At 37.8% G+C, this 24,469-nt stretch overlaps 1 protein-coding gene across 2 annotated transcripts in view; it reads left to right on the top strand.

The window, feature by feature from the left end:
• LOC119660522 (serine/threonine-protein phosphatase alpha-1 isoform) overlaps positions 1 to 24,469 on the top strand; it is a 103,608-nt gene that overhangs the window by 34,727 nt on the left and 44,412 nt on the right. For both annotated transcript variants that reach the window (XM_038069144.1, XM_038069143.1), the window contains exon 3: positions 23,370 to 23,586. In XM_038069144.1, coding sequence (XP_037925072.1) covers positions 23,370 to 23,586 — 217 coding nt within the window. The remainder of the gene's footprint in view (positions 1 to 23,369; positions 23,587 to 24,469) is intronic.

Here is a 24,469-nt window from a genome sequence, read left to right as displayed (position 1 = left end):
GAAAAACGACTTGGTAGCAAAAGTACTTGATACAAGAGAAATGATTTCCCTAAATTGTTTTTGTTACTTTGATCAAAAAAAGGATAACCTTATGATATGTTAGCTGATGTCTTGATTATCCCTAGGTGAACCTATTTTTCTTGGAGTTGATGTTGAGCTAAGTACCCTTTGGTCGTTAATCTTTTTTTCCTGAACTGTTATTTACCTAGGTACCATCTGATCATTATCTAAGAATCTAATATCTGCCAACCGATTCTAGTCTAAAGAAATCATTACAGAATAGACAATACGTAGATGGAAAATCAATGAATATAGGAAATGTCGAAGGGCATTTTACGAGGTTAAACATTTTATTCAAAATGAATATTCTTTAATCCACTGTGTTTCCATTCCATTTCAATTCGGAAATACCATAAATTAGCTCTAGCGGGAAGAAATATTCAATCTCACTCAGCCGACAATAAAATTAAATGGAGACATTCGGAATAGTTCAATGAATAACAATTTATCGCCATGTCTACAATTGGCGTTTGAATTGGTTGTCGTGTTCAAATGCTCTTGGAAGGGTTTTTCATTTGTCATGTGTGATTCGATATTTCTAAAAGGATAGGAGTTTTCAGTTGAGGCTAAAGAATCAAAATCTTTCCGGGATGTAGCAGCGACATTTTTTTCATTTTTGGACGTTTTTCTGGAGTCTTAAGACTGACAACGAACAAACGTTAGTTCAGTTAAATGTGGTATTATATTTCCCGACAGTTTCCTTTGAAGCTATGGCAGGAATTAGTCAAGTAGATAGCTGAGTGGTTAGGGCACAAGGCTGTCGTACGGAAGGTTGCAGTTCAAATTTCGCTGATGGCAGTGGGATTTGTATCGTGATTTGACGTCGGATACCAGTCGACTCAGCTTTGAATGAGTACCTGAGTCAAATCAGGGTAATAATCTCGTGTGAACGCAATACTGATCACATTGCCTCCTACAAGGTACTGCAATCCTGTAGAGTACCGTTACGGTCACTACAAGGCCCTAATCCAATATGGATTGTTGCGCCAACGATTATTATTATTATCAGACCAGCGTATTCCGATGATACGACGCAGACACGTATTGACGAAAGCTTGAAGCCAACAGTGTATCCGGATGACTCAGTGGTTAGAACGCTAGGTTGTCGTACGGAAGATCGCGATTCAAATCTCATTGTTGGTAGATGGACTCAGCTGTAAATTAGTATCTGGGTCAAGTCAGGGTAACAATCGCGCGTGTCATTGCCTCTTACAGTGTACTGTAGTGTACCGTTACGGTCTTGAATGAGGAACTCTAGCAGACTTCAAGGCCCTGATCCAACTGGATTGTCGCGCCAACGATTAGATGCTTGATGACCAAAAACTCAGCCCAACAAAAAAAAGCTAATTTTCGTCATTTTGGCGCATGTAAGATTTCATCTTTTACGATTATAATAGTCCAGTAATTGGTCTCAGACGAGTCTATCTGTTGTCAAACGAGATTTGGTGGTATGACCAGTGATTAATGGACCAACACTCCAAAAACTCTACATATCGAATATAAATATCTGCAAAATTGTAAATATTTCACAGATATTACTGCGTCGTTTGAAGTAGAAAGGGTTCCAGGAAAGCGAAAAGAATTTCGCTACAATACCCATAATTGACAGTCATATGGAAATCTAAACTTTCTCTGCAATACACAAAAATTCTTCAATTTTCCGAACTAGCTTTTCGTAATACGCTTTCTTCGAATATTTTCCTTGAATGTACGAACAAAGTCTTTGCCATGTTATATGGTAGTACATAGCGCTTAGTTAGATCGCTTTAGTCTAGGGAAAAAAGCTATCGAATTCTGTCAGCTGTCTTACCAGTGTTTATATGTCTGAATTGTCGGGGGAAGAGACATAGCCTCTGAACACTCAGATCGTAGTTAGTCCGTTGTACTCGTTTCCGTTAGTGAACGTGATATGTACCTGGACTTGTTCCACATGATTTCTACATTCCTGAACGGTTTTTGAGGTTATCAACGGGCTACCGAGCCATGTCACTTAGGCCTGTCCAATGTGCAACCCAGTACTCCCACCATCTCAACACAAAACCATCTGCTCGTGAAATGAGTTGGCCAACAACAGCGAATCTTTCATCATCTAGTAATTTTGGGTCCGACTTCACTCCTTTCTAAATTAAGTGGAGTTAGCTTCGAATTCGCTTATAGACTGGAATTTGGCCTCGGGGTCAGCAACGCCCCTGCCCCTAATGTCATTCCATTGTGTCATCCGTTTCTAGAAAGTACAAAGGCGAATCAAATTCGAAGATAGTACTTCTATCGCAAGAATCTTAACACTCATCAGAAAGCAGTAATAAAGAGAAGGTGAAATTCTTTAACTTGAAAAGTATTTGTATAGAGAAAACGCCACAGTCTCTCTGCATAAGTTAAGTATAAAATGAATTCTAGTATGTTCGCACTTTTCAGAAAATAAGTTTGCAGTCATGAAAAAGAAAATTCAGCTGTCGGTTCATAATATGTTTTTCGAAATTCAAAAATACCTGGGAGAAAAATGATTCACACATTGAATATTCAGGCCGAAATATATATCCACAGTCATTGAAAATGGAAAATTCCACATTGAACTCAAGAACACTTGCCACTTGAGCAATTTTGCTGTTCAAGTGTGACTTCAATTTTATGGACAAAATTACAAAATATGGAAGACTAAGTGCACATCTCCGGAATTGCCGAAGTGTTCGCAAGAAATACTGAACATCATACATGTTTTATGAACATATGCGTTACGCTTATCTATAATTAATGTATAATTATAGTCTCGACGACGCAGATTACATTAATGTATTCTACACATTTCTGGACTAGACACTATTAGTTTCCTATAATATCATGTCTAATTGACGTGCTCATTACTGCCTCCAGTCCTCTGACTAATATCAATAATCAAAGACCATCCCTGATTCTCACTCGAGATCCTAAAAGATAGATACTTCAGCTCCAAGAACACTTGGAGGTTTCGTCGAATGATCTTGGCTTAGTTTCAAAAACAATTCACACTTTTGGTAGAGCCTAGGACCTTTTATCAAAAAGAGGAAATTTCCTACTTTGACCCGCTTTATCTATCTATTAATTTCAATATATCAGATGTCTAAATGAGCACCTAATCGATATTATATTCTGCTAGTGTAGAGTCTCCGCCCCAAATAAAATGAAAATAAGGTCTTGTTATCGTAACGATAAACAAATAATCGTTGCACCATAGACGGCCAGTCAAAGTTCAATATACGCATTAAAACGAATAGACAATTGTATCTGCATCGAGCATCTAAAATAACAATATACTATATCTACGAATGCGAGGCCAAAAACATTTACACGTTTTAGGGCAATGTACGCTGGAAGAAGGTGAAGCTGGAATGATAAATTCATACTTGAAAATCCAATTTTATTACGATACTATTTGAAACTACCTCAGCTTAAATAGTAAATCCATTCCTAATCTTCTTATACATTCTTATTTATTAATTAAATCTTATAGTCATAATAAAAGTGTAAAAATACCATGTAAACGGTCTTGACCTTGACGAGGCTCATGTGCGAAAATGAAATCGAGGAAAGGAGAAATTTTTGCATATGGTTCTTCTTCACAGTCTGTACATGATAAATTTATATTTTCGGGCGCTCATGAAATCAGTAGCAATAACAATTTTTTTATAGTATGATATGGAGGCTCAGGAAGGCATCATAGAACTTGAGTCATGATAAAGTTTATGTTTTCTACACACGCAATAAAATCAAGCGAATTGCATGCCAATAAGCTATTTAGTATTTCATTTTCATCCGATTTCAGCTTGGAATTTCGGAGTATTAGACGCGTGTTTTGAACAATCATTCTTTAATATAATACTCAATTGTATAGACACCGAATTGTCATCATTTGTACTCGGCCCTGCATAATACTACGTTGTTATTTCCGTGTGTGGTTTACCTTATCGATTGAAGTTGACCTTTCGAACTTGATCAATATTGAATTTTAATTATCAAACACAATAGTTTCTACTATTTAGGAATACAGACAAAGGCGCGGAAATGCAGAGACAGAATCTTTATTGAGTTAAACTCCTGTCAATATTCTCATACTTCACGTAAATGAAACGCATAAAAGGAAGATTTGCATCTAAATTAAAAAGAAACAGCGAATTTTTTATTGAGGTGTCCCAATAAGATTTGTAAACGTGATAAATTCATAAAATTGATGAGTGACGTAAACCCCCTGGAGCTTGTTTTCGGAAAAATATACATGATTCCCAAAATGAACACTTCGTTCTAGATAAGAGAACACAAACCTCACATTATTTTTTATCTCAAAACAATATAAAAAGATCGTGTTTTGATAGTCACATTGCTTTCGTTATCTGTAAGCGATATTTTCCATAGAATATTTTTTGGAATTAATAATTAAATTAGGGTGTGTACAACTTTCAATGTTGTACAGCAAAATAACAATGTTGGTGTTGATTCCTGTACGCAGGTTCCTATATATACATTTGGTGGAAAGTCTGAAAATAATGAAGTTGATAGTATGAGAAGTATTTATCGAACGCAGGGAAGAATGCTAATTTTAGTAAAGTAGTTTAGGCATGTCACTAAGGGGCTGACTTTTGACCAAATATAATGCGCTTCAGATGGAAGGGTCCAGCAATTTTTAGAACTATTCTAAGCTATATCTGGAATAGAATAGTAGGGATGCAATAAATGGAAATAGAAGCGGCAATTTTCCAATCGAAAATCGAATTTCACTGGATATAAGCGTTCAGTTCTCAGTTCTACTACAATAATATTTGCGACGAAAAGCTACGATGCAACCAACAAGACAAAAAGTTTTTATTAGTTTCCAAGAACATTTATTGGAAAAATGTGTTTGAACATTCAATTCCCATTAAACCCTTTTCAAACACACGTTACGAGGGGTGTGGTTTTGATTCTAAACATGCTACCGTTTCATCGCAGGGTACATATACGCAATCACATTCTTTGTTGATAGAGTACAATCAAAGTCTTCAGCCACAGTTGATTTTTATCATTTTTGATATCGACAGGGCGTGGCGCCAAAATCCTAACAAAATTCAATTTTAAATATTTTGAATTGCCATCAAAGATAAATGTCGCATTTGGCATTTAAATAGTTTAACGCATGTAATAAATCATCCTTGGAAGAAATTAGTAGCAATTTTGAAACCAAGTGTGAGGTATAAGCAAAGAGCCGGGATTATGGAAAGTGCTCACGTTAGGCATTCCGTAACAGAAATTCGATTCGATTTTTCTGGTATCGGAGATCGACGGTGCATTACGTCATAGCAGTAGGTCTATTCTAATTCCATTGAAAGTTTCGCAGCATTTGCAAGGATAACTCACTCCAAAGAGCGCATTGTCAAAACGGCGGATATCCTTCAACATGCTCAAAGGCTGATTTTTGAAAATCTATTGCAGGTGACCCAAAAATTGCTATCGGTTGTTACTGGTGAAAGAAATGTACGTCGAATTGACACGGAGAACCTCCTCTATAAGAATTATGCAATTAATATCAGAGATGTTTTCGGAAGTCACCAAGAGTTCAATTTACTTTTTTCTATTGAGAAAATTTTTACTGAAATGGGAAAATCAACAGAAAAAATGATGGCAAGTTTACTCACGTTTGTGACGGTTTTCCCATTACTGTAGGAAGACATTTTCTGGCGAATGATGTCATGTCAAACAGTTTATTCAATAATGAGGAAAATGTTACATAAAAAATATTTACGTTTTCTGATAAATGCACTTATGCCGTGAAGGGGCAGAGTGTGGTCTGGAATGCCGTAGGTTTTCCTGCAGAGCTATGTGCACGAACAACGTGGTTATTAGACTTCCTTTGTGTGTGAATCTGTTTCTTCATCGCTATTTGCTAAAAGAGTATTTTTCACAAGGATCCAAGAATACATTCATGTCCGTCTATTAATTTCTCATGTCCCTTCATTAGTATACAAGCGAATATATTGTTCTTAACGTGAACCGAAGAAAAGGGTACGGTTTTCGTGACTTTCATCTTTGTACTAGGCTGGTTCAGGTATTTCAATGGGCCTTTGCCGCTCGGTTGCACCAACTTTGGCTTTCCTTTATCATTGATTCATTAGTTTATCTCCAATCTTTTCAATTTCTTAATGGTATTTATCGTCAATTTCGTTCATAATGATGCCATGAATTTCAGTTCCGTCTTTTTCGGGGAAATACGTATGTATGGTCTAGATTTTTGAACATGACTTTCGCACCAAATATTCTAGACAGTCGTTGAGATGCACAGATTCTCAGTAGGAACCTAATTGAAGACCTAAACATCGGATTACATCGTACAAACGCTCTTTATGTCACTATTTATCTAGAACGTCTGGTGTCCCATGAGCCTTTTATTTTTTTAATATTTACATATTAAAACAAGCCGGAATACCGTGTTACGATATGAAAAGCTCCCGCCGAAAGCTTCAGATCCTTTTGCTACGTAACAACGAAAATCCCGAAGCGAGCCAACTTAGGGAATGAATGAATATCCAGTACTCGTATGCTCAATAGTTCTCATCGTGTGCATCGAATAATCCATTTTTATGCATATTGATGAACTGTTTTTTATTGCTACGGAAGATTGATGTCTGAGTTTTTCGTATTCTAGGGATAGAATTTTGCTGTTTTCATACCTAAGGGTCAATGTTAGGGAAGGCGTAGCAACTCCTTTTGGCCCTGACCCGAGGATAGTTGTTATGCTTTCGTCCCACGGATTTCTTGAGCTTATCACTCGGCGGTTCTAGGACATTAGTTAATTTTTGATACAATACTACAGACCATATGCTTATGTAACCACCACGAATTTGTATCGTGATTTGGCGTCGGATACCAGTCGACTCAGTTGTGAATGAGTACTTGAGTCAAATCACGGTAATAATCTTGAGCGAGCGCAATTCTGACTACATGGTCGCCTATAATGATCCTGTAGTGTATCGTTACGGTCTTGAATATAGTACTCTAACGCGCTTCAATGCCCTGATCCGATTGGATTGTTACGCCAACAATTATTATATATTAATTCCTAGATTATGCTCTTCTTTTGATTGATGTAGGAGAAGCTACAACATACGGATTAAAACCCAGATAAAACTGCGGGCTACCCGCTCGAATAATTAAGCTGGAGAAGCTAGCAAATCTTAAATGTACTGTTGCACTTTCGGAAATAGGTACCAAGGTGCATGGCTGCACATAAAAGTTGGTACATAATAATCGAAAGCTGGACAATACAGGTATAAAGGTCTTGTGTGAGAAACCTTCTACGCTCGTTTTTCCATTCGTACACAGCTAAACGTTCAAAATATTCCTTAATATATACATTTCCAAACCCTACCGTTCATATGAGTTCACTTTATCTGATGATGTCAAACACGTCTTAGAGTGGGATAAATTTACGCAAGGTTCTGGGGACGAGACTTGTTACACTTTTCAGCGTACACATTTTAAGCCCTCATTCCTCATGTTTCATTATATACAGAAATATGACTAATGGTTTTGTCCAGGGCAGAGGCAACCTATCAAAAGCTGCCTCACATCTGCCCTGGGACAATAAAACGTGAGAGTAAGTTGCTTTCCATTTGGTCCAACATTAAGTGGATGTAGACTTAAGATCCCTCAAATTCCAAATAAAAATATAGCTTAAGCTGAAACTATTGGCGGTTTAAACCTTGTGTATAATTCACACCCTTGTCGTGCTTTACGACTATATAAAAATGAGCGTTTTCCACCTGTTCTCACTTTCAGTCACGCTACTCCCAAGGCAGAGGTGAGGCAACGTCTGATGAGTTACCTCTGCCCTGGACGAAACCGTTTGTCATCTTTCATTTCTGATAAGGTTTGCACAAAATTTTAAAAATAAATCGCCCCTGTGCTAGATGATGCACACACCGATGTAACTCAATAAAGCTTTTTGCTACTGTAAACATGATTCGCTTTCCTCCGTCCCGAGAGATTGCATGCTTCCATTGTGTTGACTATAACTTGATTCTTGGATCATGCCTGCCAACCCAAGATTCATCTCCACAATCACTATCTTCAAATAGTTCGGGCTCCAGTTTTCAGCATGTCCTGCTTGAACTCCCAAAGTTGTTCCTGACCAATTGGCAGCTACTTTGGCATACACTTAACTGGAATCGTCCAACCAACCAAATTTCCAGCTAAAAAAAATAAATGTCTTCCTTATTAATACTCACTTTGTCTACAAGTTGTTTGTTATTTGATAATTCTGCGTTACTACAATCCTAACTCCATCAAAGTCAACTTAATTTTTGTATTTTGAGGGCTTAGCAGAACGTTCCCTATCGATGGGGGCCTTTAAACGGATTATACCAATCCTACATCTGCGTGTTTCAAGTTAGTTTATTACCCAACACTTGTTCAAGTTTGGGTTTTTGTTTCTGATTGAGGAACTTTTAAGAGTCGGCGGACACAAAACGCGGTTTACCGTTCACAATTTCACGGGGGTTCGCGGCACACTTAGGCGGCGGTCAATTGTTAACATTCGCTGCAAACATTGTGTGTGGGACTTATGTTCCTCTAGTTCATCTTCCGACGGACAAGAAGCACTGCTTTTGTGGAACCTGGAGACTTCCAAGAGAAAAAGAAAGCCTTGGGTGCACCCAATTAACAGAAAGCGAGGAGATAAAGGAGAATCTAGTATTATTTTGCTGAATTGTATAGTTTAATAGAACATGATCTATAAAGGCAAGATGCCAACTTTCGAAAGCCAATTTCTGCAAAGGAATTCCTGCATAACCTGCGGCATACACAACCTGCTGAATTCTTTTATTTCTGACTTAGGGGGAATTCCTGTGTAACCCTTATGACATAATTGACGTCTTCCTCAAACCATTTAGTAGCGTCTGGGTGTAGGAGGAATTCCAGTGTAACACCCATGTAACTTGGCGAGGAACACACATTCTCTGTCTTTCTGTGAATAGAACGCCAAAACGCAAGAGTTCCGCCGGCAATAAGCATTGCTACATAAGGAAGCACATATGACATTTTGTGTGGGCCTTTTGCGATCAACTTTTTTCGAAACAAGTCTTAGTTTTGACATCAGCTGTAAAGGCATCATATGTAGAATATATCACCCAAATGTTTGCAAAATGTGTTCTCGTTAGCTGGATAAATTTTCTGTAACGTACGTACGGTTCTGCAGGACGTTCTATCATAACAAATGTATCAGCTTCCAATTATCATCCCTTTTTTTCGACAATAATTCATCGTCTTCATCAACGGCGTAACAACCGATATCCGGTCTAAGCCTGCCTTAATAAGGAACTCCAGACATCCCGGTTTTGCGCCGAGGTCCACCAATTCGATATCCCTAAAAGCTGTCTGGCGTCCTGACCTACGCCATCGCTCCATCTTAGGCAGGGTCTGCCTCGTTTTCTTTTTCTACCATAGATATTGCCCTTATAGACTTTCCGGGTGGGATCATCCTCATCCATACGGATTAAGTGACCCGCCCACCGCAACCTATTGAGCCGGTCGTGCTATCGCTCATAGATTTCGTCATTGTGTAGGCTACGGAATCGTCCATCCTCATGTAGGGGGCCAAAAACTCTTCGGAGGATTTTTCTCTCGAACGCGGCCAAGAGTTCGCAATTCTTCTTGCTAAGAACCCAAGTTTCCGAGGAATACATGAGGACTGGCAAGATCATAGTCTTGTACAGTAAGAGCTTTGACCCTATGGTGAGACGTTTCGAGCGGAACAGTCTTTGTAAGCTGAAATAGGCTCTGTTGGCTGACAACCGTGCGCGGATTTCATCATCGTAGTTGTTATCGGTTGTGATTTTCGACCCTAGATAGGAGAAATTGTCAACGGTCTCAATGTTGTATTCTCCTATCCTTATTCTTCTTCGTGTTTGTGTTTGACCAGTGCGGTTTGATGTTGTTGGTTGATTCGTCTTCGGCGCTGACGTTGCCACCATATATTTTGTCTTGCCTTCATTGATGTGCAGCCCAAGATCTCGTGCCGCCTGCTCGATCTGGATGAAGGCAGTTTGTACGTCTCGGGTGGTTCTTCCCATGATGTCGATATCGTCAGCATAGGCCAGTAGTTGGGTGGACTTGAAGAGGACAATAATTCATGAAATATAAATAACATGAATATTACATAATCAAATTTTGAAGTGTTTTTTCCTTTGCAATTTCAATCTGATTGTATCTGGATTAGCATTTTAGTCAAAATGGTAGGTTCGAATCTCCGAATTAGCATTTTTCTGTATATTTTGTTTCCCTTTTGTCTTAGAGGGCCTAAAAAAGTTTGGTAAACTGACACTTTTATTTTTAGTTAACATAATTTTTACAAAAATGTAGACTGCTTGTCATAATTTAAAATTCAATGCGTTTTTCTCTCGATATCAAATGAAACCACTGAAAAATTTAATGAATTCCAAAAATGCATATGGGACAAATGCAATCTCACTGAAAATTATATCGAAGTGGTTTGGAAGATTTCAGATTGGACATTTTTCCTTGGGGAACAAACTGAGTGAAGGTCAACCAAAATCTTCAGCTGATAATAGCAGTGTGGCCCTAGTGAAGTCTAAACTAAACTGGGTTTGAATGCCTTTGCCGTGGCACGAGTATTTGATCGTCATCTGGGAAACACGAAAAAATCTTGTCAATGAGTTCCGCGTATTTCAACTAACGCTCGAGAATAGGCTAGGATTTTACTAAATATTTCCGTAGAAAATTTAGAAACCGCCAGTCTACAATCTTCGACAAAATCGTTACAGAAGACGAAGCTTGGTTCTATAAGTACGATCCGGAAATCGAACAACAATCTATGGTTTGGAAACCAGAAGGAGCCAATATGCCCGTCAAAGCAAGGCAACAAATGTGTTGATATCAATTTATTTCAATAGGGCCAAAATTGTAGTTGTTATTCCTCTTGAAACTGGTCAAAGAGAGTAACAGCGAAGTGGCACCGAGAAACGAGCTAGCACAAGTTCTCAAAAATTTCCTTGGAGGCAAATAAAAAAGGAATTTGGCGTTACTTTCTAATAGATAATAAAAATAATTTCATTGCGCTGTCAGACCTGGAAGAAATTTGCTCAATTCCGTATTCCCTTGATCTATCGTCATGTGATTTCTCGTTAGTCCCAAAAATAAAAAACAACTGATAGGAAGACTTTTTAATTAGAATATCATAAATACAGTTAAAACTGTAATTCAGATGGTTCCAAAATATGACTTCAACGAATGTTTGAAAGGTAGATTTACAGATTTAAGAATTGCATCGAAATGAATGGAGTTATGTCGAAAAAACAGCAACTGCTAAGGATTAACAAAGATGGGGAAAATGTTAATGGTTAATATTTACCGGATTGTTGATAGTCTCCTCGTATTTTCTGTTGGTTCTACGACGTCTCATTAAGGTATACATTCTGAAAATGACCGTTCCTCTGTTTAACCAATTATGCAGTCATTAACCACTTCCCACAGTCGCTTCATTAAAATTGCAACACGTTGTTAAAACACCCATTAAATGGCAGCACCAAGTGTCGTGCCATCAGTTCGTTGCTCGCCTTTATAAAGACGATATTGATTAAAAGTGCAACCTGTCAAAATGCCCTTCAAACCAACCCGAATTATGCAACTCATCTCGCCCTCTTTTAATTTTCGCCTTCTCAAGCTCAGTAAAACTAAAAATCAGTTTGTAATGCACAATCATAATCATTTTTCCAATACATGCAATCAACATAGTATAGTTTACTACTCAATTAAATTATCAAATTCAATATTGCGAAATTTGTATGTTTCCAATTGAAACCATGTCGTTGCGGTCAATGATTAAATTGATGAAGGTCCGTCCACACTTGATGAGTCAGCAACAATGGTCTGATGCACAAAAGCATTCATTCAAACCGGTTAAATGATAAAATGGGCGAAAAAAAATGATTGAGATGGCAAATGGTGAATCATTTGTATTGGGACGAGTATCGTACGAGGAAACAAAGCCAGCGTGATTGTTAATAAAGTATGAATATCATGCACTCTGTGGACGCGGAAACACATAAGTGTATTATGAGACCATCAAACAAGCAATGCATATATTCCAGGATGTAGCGTTGCTACTTCCTGTGGCATAAGAGCAAATGCATCGTCCTGTTTGATGGTAATAGGACAGGATGTGAGTGGAAATGCAAGAGAATGTAATTCAAAATCTATTCATGCTAACATTCTGTTAGAAACTCAATAATATTGCTCGTGCCTTCCCTATATTTCTGTAGGAGTTGACAATTTCTCCATATCCCTTTGATTATTAAAATAGATTCGAATACGCGTCACTTCAGTACTAGGCTATAGTATTTTAATTAATAGACAAAAGCTGACTGCAAGAACATTCAATCAATCTTAACATAGTTAAAAATACAGGTCTCCCTACTGTCTTTTTTCAAAAAATTAAATATGTAAATTGAATACAAAATTTTCTTTTCAATGACGTGCGTAACTCGATAAAGTCTGCGCCTATGTTTTTTTCCTCAATGATATTATAGTGAGTTTCTGATATTATACACAGCCCGAGTTATGCCTCATTCTGAACTTCACAAAATATGTAGATAATTTTTTTCAGTTGTAAGGCAGTGGAAAGTCGTAAAAGATATATCAAATGTCTTTTTCATTACTAAGTTATTTAACTGTATTCTCCTGAGTTGTCTAAAAGTAGATAGTAGATCTTCTGTACTTCGGTAATCCCATAGTTGTTCAGTTCCACTTGCTTAGGTGTATGCTTCCTCCATAATGTAGAACTAGTTTAATGAAAACTAATCTTATTAGAATCATAGATCCAAGGCTTTTCCATGTAAATATTATTGTGTCCAAAAAGTAAGACCAATTTTTATTTATTTCTTCTTCCAAATCTATTTTCTCGCCTTGAAAGTAATCCTCTCCGGACACGCCGACGTATTTTCCAATCCTTGAAACAAGAATTAAAGTTGGCTTTCGGGGTGTTTAAGGAGTGCGTAACGATTAACGTTGTATCTGTTCTATCGTTCCAAAACAATTTGCCTGCAATGGTCCTTTGAGTTTTGGGAATAGCCAGAAGTCATCCTGTGCTAAATCAGGCGAACAAGTGTAATTTGAAAAGGTGCACTATCGTGATACAAAAACGAATAATTGTCTGCCCACAATTCAGGTCTCTTCTTACGAATAGCTTCACACAAACTACGCATGCAAATAATCTTGATTGACGGTTTGAACGGATGGAAGGAATTCTGAATAGACAAACCACGGTAATTGAAGAAAACTGTCAACATGATCTTGATTTTCGATTTACTATCTTTTCGCTTCATTTCACCCTTGGCGAGATATTAATTGGATTGGATCCTAGTTTCCGCGTCGTAAGCATAAATCCAAATCTCATCACCAGTAAAAATCCATTTCATAGCCGATTAATAGTCAGGAAGCCACTCTTTCATCATCAACGGCGCAACAACCGGTATCCGGTCTAGGCCTGCCTTAATTAGCAACTCCAGACATCCAGGTTTTGCGCCGAGGTCCACCAATTCGATATCCCTAAAAGCTGTCTAGCGTCCTGGCCTACGCCATCACTCCATCTTAGGCAGGGTCTGCCTCGTCTTCTTTTTCTACCATAGATATTGCTCTTATAGACTTTCCGGGTGGGATCATCCTCATCCACACGGATTAAGTGACCCGCCCACCGCAACCTATTGAGCCGGATTTTATCCACAACCGGACGGTCATGGCATCGCTCATAGATTTCGTCATTGTGTAGGCTACGGAGTCGTCCATCATCATGTAGGGGACCAAAAATTCTTCAGAGGATTCTTTTCTCGAACGCGGCCAAGAGTTCGCAATTCTTCTTGCTAAGAACCCAAATTTCCGAGGAATACATGAGGACTGGCAGGATCATAGCCTTGTACAGTAAGAGCTTTGATCCTATAGTGAGACGTTTCGAGCGGAACAGTTTTTGTAAGCTGAAATAGGCTCTGTTGGCTAACAACAATCGTGCGCGGATTTCATCATCGTAGCTGTTATCGGTTGTGACAACTCTTTACAGATTATAATGCGACACGATATTTCGAAGACATTGAGTTGTTTTGGAACTAGCCGGGACTTTACACGTTTCAGTTCCAAAATATCTTTAAACATGGTATTGACAGGGCCTTTTGAAATACCAACATCAGCAAGGTCTCTTGCCTATTGACAAGTACAACTTCTTCGATTTTCTTGATGTTTTATTCATCGGTAAAGGTTCGGCTTGTCCGGAAAGCTCTTCGTTTTCAACACTTTCACGACCTTCTTTGAACTGTTTATACAACTTGTAAACATTCCCTTGCAACAAATCATTGCCCCCAAAAACTTTCTTTATTGTCGTGAACGTTTCTGCATCCGAAATTTCATTCCGTAGACGAAATTTATTGCAATTTCTTTGCTCAAAATACATAAGTGGCACGCTAATTAGCACACCCTGGTACGTGCATCTAAAGAGGAAGAGAACAGATTAAATACATATAACAGATACTAATTAATTGTGTTGAAAATTTGCACGTTTGTTTATTAATATTCAAGCTTAATTTTGGAAATTAAAAATATTTTTAATTCAAGGAATATACACTTGAAAACATTCCTTATATAATAAAGGTAAAGAAAGCTGCATCAAGCTGTCAAGGCACCTGAAAGAAAAAGAGAAAAATATTTAATAAATTTAAAAAAAATATGGAAATATATAAAAATGTAAGATACATCTTACTTACGAAACATCGTCATTATATAGAGGCCACAAGTTTTTTGCGCATATATCCTTCGGCATTTACTTCCACTCCTCCGTCGCTTAATTATTGTCCATTAGTTCTCTGTTGTTTTTAAATCCGGCCTTTATGCCAGCCAGTCCATAGTTGATATGGCAACTCATGACATGGCACGCTGTTTTGCTGAAAAGTTACCTTTGAATACCAGGTATGATAGAAGGTGACCTGACAGCAAATTCCGGTAGGCTAAACCATCAAATTCCCCCTTCAGTTGCACAATAGGCCCAACTCCATCTTTTCTGAAACAGCTCCATACCATAACACTATCACCACCAAATTTCACCGAATTCCTGGTGTATCTAGAATCCAACTCCTTATTTGGAGGACGTTGCGCATAATTTCTGCCACCAGGCCCGAATTGGCTGACCTTTGATTCGTCATTCCAAATCACGGAGTCCCAAAAGGAGAAGAGGAGAGTCAATATGGCTTCTGACGAACGGTAGCCGGTCGTTTTTTTCCGGTTACCATGTATAACTTTTAGTTTTTTCAAACTTTGATATCCTCTGAGCTTGTTCTTCAGAAGCCACTGTCTGATGGTTCTTATAGAAATATTTATACCGTAATTTTGTAATCTGCAAAATTATCGTCCAATGATTGTCAATTAAAGAATTTCGCCTTTCTGTGGTTTTTCTTGAGCTACAATATCTTGCATTGGCAAAACTTCTATTTTCCTGGTAATGTTCAATCGCAGTTTCACCCCATGAACCGAGCAATTTTGCTAATATCTTTTTCACGTGTATAGATATTTCATGCTATACGCCTTCCTTCCTCGGTAGAACTCTTCTTGCGTCACATTTTGATTCTTTTGTATGATTTATCACTTAAAATTATGTCCATCTAACTTTCGATAAAAATAAAACACTTAAAATTTTCACACTCGGACAAATGTTCACAAACAACAAAATCCTTTTCTTGTTTTATTTATAGATTTGTTTTCGGTGTTTTCCTGACCTATATATCTTTGCAAACTCCCCAATAACATGCCTTGGAACTTACAGCATGATTAATTGATTGACATGTGAAAATATATAAAATAAAATAAGAAAAAATAACCTCAGAAACGGCGACTTCTAGAATGTGGCGTTTTCATCTACTGAAAACTTCCCACGAAATACTATAACTGACACTAAGTGCATCCTGCATCGTCCTTTGCACAAAAGTATAAGTATGTACACGTCCTCTACTCCTGATCTTGTGGTCAGCTCCATCATTTCAATTAACATGTCTATGGAGTCATGTGTGATACCGTTCAGATAAACGTCTCTGCTTGCAATGCGCAAGAAATTCCCATGACGATCACTGTCTTTAGCGTTTCATGATGTCTTCTGTTGATTAATATTATCATTCCCAAATGATTATCAACATTATCATAGATTGCATTTTATTGTTTTGGTCAGGGGCAACTTCTTGTTGAATTCTTCATATTCAGAACTATGTTAAGGTTTTCAAGATATTTATAGTAGGCCGTGTTCCATATCCTCGGACAACAAAGAATTTAATCAATCTTTCGAAGGTATTTCGAAAATGAATCGATAATTGATTTCTGAGCCTTTATTCCATACATAATTAATTCAAGTCTGTTGATAATTCAACATAGTTGCATTGGATATAGAGTTTGAATCCTATATGCTATCTGCTACCTTGTAAGACATTCCGACATTTCCTTCATCTTTGGCCTTTGTACCGTTCAGAAGCGGGCTGAGATGATTTTTTAATAAGAAAAACCATATAATATAAAAAACTTTTTTTTTTGGAATTGGGGAGTCCTAAATCTGCATCCACTTGATGCCGGCCCGGACCAAACGAAGAGCAACTTGCTCCCACTTTTCATGGTCCACGGACTCCCCTTTTTCAGTTTACACCACCCAAGGTTCAAAAAGCAAAAGAGGGTCGAAGGCGGCTACGGTTTCGTACCAGGGCAGTGGCAACCCATCAAACGCTGCCTCACCTCTGCCCTATAAACAGCGTGATCGAAGCAGCTCGCAGATGCTATACGTTTCCTTTTATAATTCGCACAACTCGACAAAGATGCGGTTCAACGTAAATTCGCCTACGTCACCTTTTTTCAGGAATTGGGGAGTCCTAAGTCCACAACCACTTGATGCCGGAACGGACCAAATGGAGAGCAACTTGTTCCCACTCTTTATAGATCACGCACTCCTCTGGTACGAAACCATAGCCGTCTTCGTCCCTTTTTTACTTTTTAAACCTTGGATGGTAAACTCAAAAAGAGGAGTCCGTTTTAAGTATTATGTACTGAAAAAATATGGATAAGTTCGCCTTGTATATAATATACAATGCCTACACCATACAACTGACTTCTCAGACTATCGTTCCCCTCCTGCCTTTCATTCCTTATCAGGCCTCGGTTCTCGCCAGTTTTGCAGTGTCAGACAAGGACTTCTCTGCCTTGGTAATGAATTCTGTTTCGATCTCTCATTATAAGTATTTTCGCTGATTTTCATGCCCATCGTGTTCAATATTTGCATTATGAATGCAAATCTATCATTGAACATGTCGATGGAGATGTTCGGGGTTATATCTATTTTGGAGCCAACACTAAGACGGTGGCATTGAAAGATTCATCAATATTTTGAGTGTATTCGTCTACATCGCTTCCAATCGCTAAGCAGCCTTTTATTTTCCCTCATTGCGTAATTCAATTGATGAAAACGAAGTAACAATTATACAAATGCACCAAACGGACAGAAAGAAATGCTCCAATTCACGATGAAAACTGCGGCACCTAAATTGCACTCATATGGAGCAATGAGAAGGACCAGGCAATTTCAGCTCTTACTCTTAATTGATTATCCCCCTTCAGATTGGTGCACTCCGAAATCTTCAAGATCATCCCTTTCATATGCGAATGAGTGGAAATGACAACTTTGCAGAGGTTGCAGAGGAGACCATCTAGGCTGGTGATTACTCCATTTGAGTACATTGATGACAAAGATCGCTTCTGTTTAGAAGAGCAGCGCTAATCCGCATGTTATGCTGGCTTAGCATCATCTACAAGAGGAGGAACTTCGTTGGTTGTTGCAAGATTCAAAATCGTAATGAGACGCTCCTTCCAACCCTTCTTCGATGGGGAGTCTATTGTTAAGGTCCCTCATAGATTTTCTGTTGTGATGCAATATACAGCAGCCGAATCGTTATTTGCGGCAGCTTCCTACAACAATGTAATGATGGAATTTCTTTTGTGTTGTAATTGCACGTCAACCTTCCGCCTCCCCCCGCACTTCGCATGAATTAATAGAGCATTCATTGATCCGCCTCCTGCGAATAGATGCAGCAGTGACCAGCAAGCGAAGCTGAGCGATCACCAGATGATGGTTCATTTCGGGGCCGACGTAAGCAGACGTTTTACGAACATTCAGAAGAAATTCCTAAATCTTAATGGCGATGTTTTTGATCTGATTACATATTTGTTGCAGGCACATTCTCACACTATTGGCCATCGATAGCGAAGCCGTGAAAGTTACCAAATCTGCATTCCTCCCCCATCACATATCAGAAGACAGCTCCTTGGTATTAAAATCACGCATCAGAATCATACTGTCTCTTCCAGGAAACCTCTGCTGAGCTGCCGGCATTTGCACATAGAAAACCTCCTCTATATCGTAAATCTCTTACTTCCCAATTGGTATGCTCTTCATCTTGTGTTTAAAATTCGCAGTGAGGATGGGAAGATAGAGCCATGAAAACGCATCTTGCAGTAGCCATTAGAAACAATCCGACACCGTGTCCGCACCTGGTACCACTTGGCTTTCCATAATACAGGTGTACAGTGCCGCTCTCCAAAGTTTTATTATCTTATTTCGCTTAGGCCCAAAATTTCCATCTTATTATTTCGCCAGAGTTCACACTGAAGTCAGAGAAAGTAAGCATTCTCGCAGTCCTCAATACCGTTGTTGAGAAGCTTAGGGACAGTCTACCCACCATCATAAGCCGTGAGTTAGTGCTTATTCGAGGTACTGTTGACGATACGTCAGCAAGCAGATTTTAAAATTTGCAGATTACTGGCTCATAAAATAGAAAAATAAATATACAACTGAAACGAAGGCCTAACAAATAACTTCCAATTCAGAACATGCCTAAAAAGTTCATCGAAGCACTAGATTTGCCCACAATTTTCTGCTTATCTTGAAAAATAATTTAAATTTTGCTTGTCTAGCAAATTTTTAAATCTATTCGCTATTATTATTAAGAAATTTAACTTTAAGGAGTTGATGCTTGCAGTTCCAGAAGAAGAAAAATAAGTTTAGGATTTTATTTTTCAAATGATGAAATATATCAGCTTTCTTCAAGCGCTACTTTGACAAGCGATACAAGTGGCAGTTAGATAGTATCAAGTCGGGGATATAAGGTAGATGTGGTGTCATTATCTAACCGAGCTATTCCTCGATTTTTCGCTTTTACTTTTAACGGGATCGATTTGTTAAACCGTGTTGTCTGAGGGACGAAGCTCCTACAACTTTTTTAAGGTCTATCTTACATGCGTCCCGTAAACAGCAGTATATTGCATTGTTCCTTTGTCCCTGAAAATTATACAAACTGTTTTCAACCGTTTAAACGTATTCATTTAAACAGTGTCATCTTCAATAGATTGGTTCAACGAGGTCTATTACGATGAGTTCCGAAAGCGTTCATTCAACCTATATAAATGGCATAAGGGCAGAACTGTCTCCTTATAATATCAGTAGGTTGGAGAAAATTCAATCAAAGTGTTAGTCTACACAGCTAACTCCCAATGTTTTGTTTGTTATGATTACGATCCTTGGTGCACCAAGCTATTTTCTAGGAACTTGAGCTCTGTTCGAGAAATATATGAAATATATCGCGACTTCTTAGGATTTAATAAATCTTCGCTAAAGAGATTGTAGTGGACAGTGTTCCTACTTTGAATGTTCTATTAAGGTACTACATGAACATTTGCCAGAGTACTAAAGAGAAGCTTATTAAGGGAGACTGACACCAATTTGTGAACCTTAGATGACGACAGACATTTTCAAAGTATCTTCGTAGCAGACGCCGGAGAGTTAGATTTGGATACAGACTAGAACTACATATTACTAAGTACTAAAATTTATGAAATTTTCTCTTGTATGAATGTTGAACATTGAAATATAAAATATCAAGTGCAAGCGAGAAAAATGGAAGAAAATTTCCAAACAAACAACAGAGAAAAAGAAACAAAAATATAAACGCCTCCTACGTACCTACAAGTGACAAACTGTTCATGGCATTTTAAGTATTTTCACAATATCAAGAAGAATTTTCCCAGTCGTTCACCTACGCATTCATATCATACCTTTAGCTATAAAGTCCACATATTACGCATATTATGAATTATTCTCAAGGAAAAAAATAACATTCTCCAAGAAAGAGAACTCTTTGCTTACTTTTCTGTCACTTTAGTCCGACGAATGTGTCAGCATCATATTTTCAGTCACAATACAGATTAGTGTAGCGCCGAGTCTAGGAAATATCCAGCATAAGCAAGGCTATAAATATACGAATATAATAATATTTATTATTTCTGCCCCATTCGGCTACCACATGATATGAATCACTCAAGCAAGGTCAAGTTCGTATGACATGATTGCATGCTAATTACCACATGATATAATGTGTTTAGTATATGGTTCAATTTTGTTTATAGTTTTCTAAGATTAGAACATGTTTAGGTTAGTTGCAAAGAATTTCACTTTCTCCAATCATAATGTCATGAACAGGGGAGTTGAAAAATTCTGAAGTTTGCTCTTAAAAGAGCCGCACATCCTGGCCCTTCTGGATAAAGAATAGGAAATTAAATATGATTTTTATTGCTTCAAATCGAATCTGTAAAGCCCAAAAAAAAATATTGTAAAAGTTGAAAATTGGATTCTTTTGCCTCAATACAATTCCCCAGTCTCGTTTTAAATTATAAGGTTTGAACCAAGCACCCCTTGACCTTGAAATTATGAGATCATACAACTTTCCTCCAATAATTTGGAAACAACCAGAGTTAAAATTTCATCACCAAAGCCGCATATTTATGATTCGAAGTCTGTGTGACTATTTAGTAATGTTATTTGGATGCAGTGTATTATGATACAATCGATGCGTTTGAGCCGAGCATATCAGCAGAGGAAAACCTTCCCAACTCCCTATTCAGGTGAAAAACTGTGCCCCATCTGCCGTATTCAGCAGATATCGCCCTTCTCGATTAACACTCCTACCGATCAACGTATTCAATTTTCATGAAGATACAAAAAAAAATGACTCTAGAATAATTTCTAGAGATGCTCTTTTTCGACGTAAAAGATTAGCAGATCAGATTTTAAGAACATGAGTTTCATTACGTGGCACATCCAGGGAGCGAGAGTACACGACATTGCTATTTAAAAAAATTGACAAACATTCGAAATAAATGACTCGAAAACATCAAACAAATGCGCAGAAGCAAGATCGTCATCCAATATTGCCTTATCACTACCATCACATGATTACCCTTAAAATATTCTCCATTGACCACAATGCACTTCTCCAAATCATCTTTTTATCGTTCAAAACAGTTTTCATTCATCGGGATGTACTTTATGCCTTCCAGCGATCTTTGTTTAACCTCCTCCAAAGTGGCAAAACGCTTTCCTTTCGTGTCCTTGAGTCTGCGGAATAAAAAGAAATCACGGGGAGCTAAATCCGCTACGTGGGAGGAATGACAATCCGTGTTATGTGTCATGTTGTCGGTCAAAATTGCATTTGAATTGGTACATTGTCATGATGGCCTGCGTGCCAAAAATCTACCCCTTTTTCCCGGATCTCCCCAATCTTTTCAAAATCTCCAAGTATACCTTCTGGTTAACAGTTTGACCCGAGGGAACGAACTCCGCGTGCACAACACCCTTACAATCGAAAAAACAAGTGAGATGCGACAAGAAGAGACCGCTGTCTCCTACTGGCTTGCTGAGCTGATTTTGAAGCTTAAAACATGCCTGAAGTCGACGCTCCCTTTACTCGTTTGTGGGGAGGCGAGGGATAAATTTAGCTGAAACATTTCTCATGTGCAAATCTGCAGATAATCTGAATTGAACTCCATGATGTTCCAGAAATCTCACAGCTTTGATCGATAGTTCGGCAATGGTTTTGACGAACGGGGCAGTGATTTTGTCGGGGCTTTCGTCACTTCTTGAAGTCGAGAGACGTCCTAAACGGGGTTAGTCTTCAACTGACATTTGTCATATTTTTAAAACGTATGAACCACTCGAAGAAAAAAACTCTCACGGGCAAATCGATGCACCCGCAGCGACCCAATTTCGCACACTGGCCCAGGTGACATGACCGCAAAGGAATCCCTGATTGAAGAATGAGTTCTCCCATTCTTCTTCCCCACCACAGCCCGACTCCCGTTATTTTTTAGTCCCTTCTCATACATAGCTAACGTTTGAATCGAATCGCACCTTGCGCATTTTGTGTTGTGCGATGTTTGTCGCTCCATTCCATTGGTTATATTTTGTCGACTCCTCTGTGGTGGTTCGCCTTTTTTATGATGAAGCGCATCACAAAGTATGAACTTATTGTTAGATTTGAGTCGACTCACTCACATGTAGTCATGATTTTTTTTTGTCAAAAATTGAGCCTTAGCAAACAAACTAGCATGCAACTGTGATGTCTATGATGTCACTAGGTTTTATCTCCAGTTACAATCGAGCTTAAAACTCGCGATTACTAACGAGATATTAGCTTTTCTGCTATTCTGTCAGTTGTTTTGGGACTCCTCTCAGACATAACATTCGAAGTCCCAGCATTTCTATGATTATTTCATATTACAGAGATCTAGAGTGTTGTGGACACATGGCAGAATCTACCCTTAACAAAAGTCATTTGAATGAATATTCTCCTTCACTATTCCACTGGGAAATGTAAATATTAATTTGGAATAAATCCAGATATGTTTCTCATCTGGAAGAATCTAACAAGTTGACAATGTTTATTCAGCTTTTCATTTCCCTCAAACTACACGTGAATATATATTTATTTGGAAAATTTCCATTCTTTATAGGCCAGTGCAAAAATAAAAATGAGACAGATTTTTTTTGCGCACAGAAAATGAGTTCACATTCACTACTATTCCCGGAAAATAGTAGTATTTCTGGGATTTATTCGAAGAAATATTAAAATATGGGATTTGTTTATGAATCTACGGAACGTTCTGAGTTCGGCGATTTAGTACTTCATTCACCAAAATATTTTCTCTGGCGTAATTCGGAAGCATTGCAAAAAACAATGGTCCTAAAATTAAGATCTAAATTCTTTTTTGATTGATTTACTTGGACAATCTGCCAGAAACAGTTGCTACAGTGATAGCTTTTGATTAGTGGTCCAACGTAGGTTTCCGCTTATGCATTGTCTTTTAATATTGAATGGTTCAGCATCAATTCCACTTCAGATGAAAGAAAGGAAAGCGAAACTAATTGCATTTATTTTTTTCTCTACTTTCAGGTGACATTCACGGACAGTATTACGATTTATTACGTCTATTTGAATATGGTGGTTTTCCGCCAGAATCAAATTATTTATTTTTGGGCGATTATGTAGATCGTGGCAAACAATCGTTAGAAACAATATGTCTCTTGCTTGCATACAAAATTAAATATTCAGAAAATTTTTTCTTACTCCGAGGAAATCATGAGTGTGCTAGTATCAACAGAATTTATGGGTAAGTAGCTGACTACCATCTTTCCTTAATCAAATTGTCATAAAAATAAAATTAATGTACAATACTTTCTATCGCATTGTTTAACGATGTTATGCCTGACTTTGAAGTTTACTTCAATTATATTAATTGTAGAATGCATCGTAAATCCATTCGGCTCGGTTTGCTTCTAGCGCATGCATCGCACCAGCAAACATATGAAATTGTTTTCAAAATATCTACATTTCATTCTATTGAATCACATCAAATTGACTGTCAGACTAAATTACTATTCCATTGTCTCGGTAATTTTCAGCCCCGCTTCAAAATATAATGTACTTTTCTAATCCATAATAAATTGTCTTTTTACATCCAATGGGGGAGAGTTGGAATTTGATTGCATGTTCAAAACTATAAATTTTTCCGCTTTTATTAGTTTTCATGGAAATATTGATGGCGACATTGAATGTCGCCGTCAGCTTGTTGTACAACCTGTTACGGATTGCGTAGGGTTCAATCTGGCTTGGTTCGTACCATTGAAATATGAGAGTGTAGTCTTGTTTTAATAATAAGTTTATATCTTGCACAAGGGTTGATCGAATATATATCGAAGTTATGTTTGTCGGGTTAAAATCTAAAAAGCTAAAAATCTACGAAGACAATATTCGATTCTGTGTTCGCTATATAGAATCAATGCTTATATATTACCAGTTGTTGATTTTCATCCATTGAACTTTTCTTCAAAATTGAAAACTCAAACGTGTCACCAAGGTCAGCCAAGCAGTACTTAATAGATCGATAGCGTCCAGAAAATTGTGTTTAAATTTAGACTTATTGACGTTTTCTCAATGACACTTCTAAGTATTTAGATTTATGATTTCACAATAAAAAGAGCTATTATACATGA

This window comes from Hermetia illucens, chromosome 6 (assembly GCF_905115235.1).
Source record: "Hermetia illucens chromosome 6, iHerIll2.2.curated.20191125, whole genome shotgun sequence".
In the NCBI taxonomy this organism is placed as follows: domain Eukaryota; kingdom Metazoa; phylum Arthropoda; class Insecta; order Diptera; family Stratiomyidae; genus Hermetia; species Hermetia illucens.
This window is presented reverse-complemented; position numbering and strand designations above follow the sequence as displayed.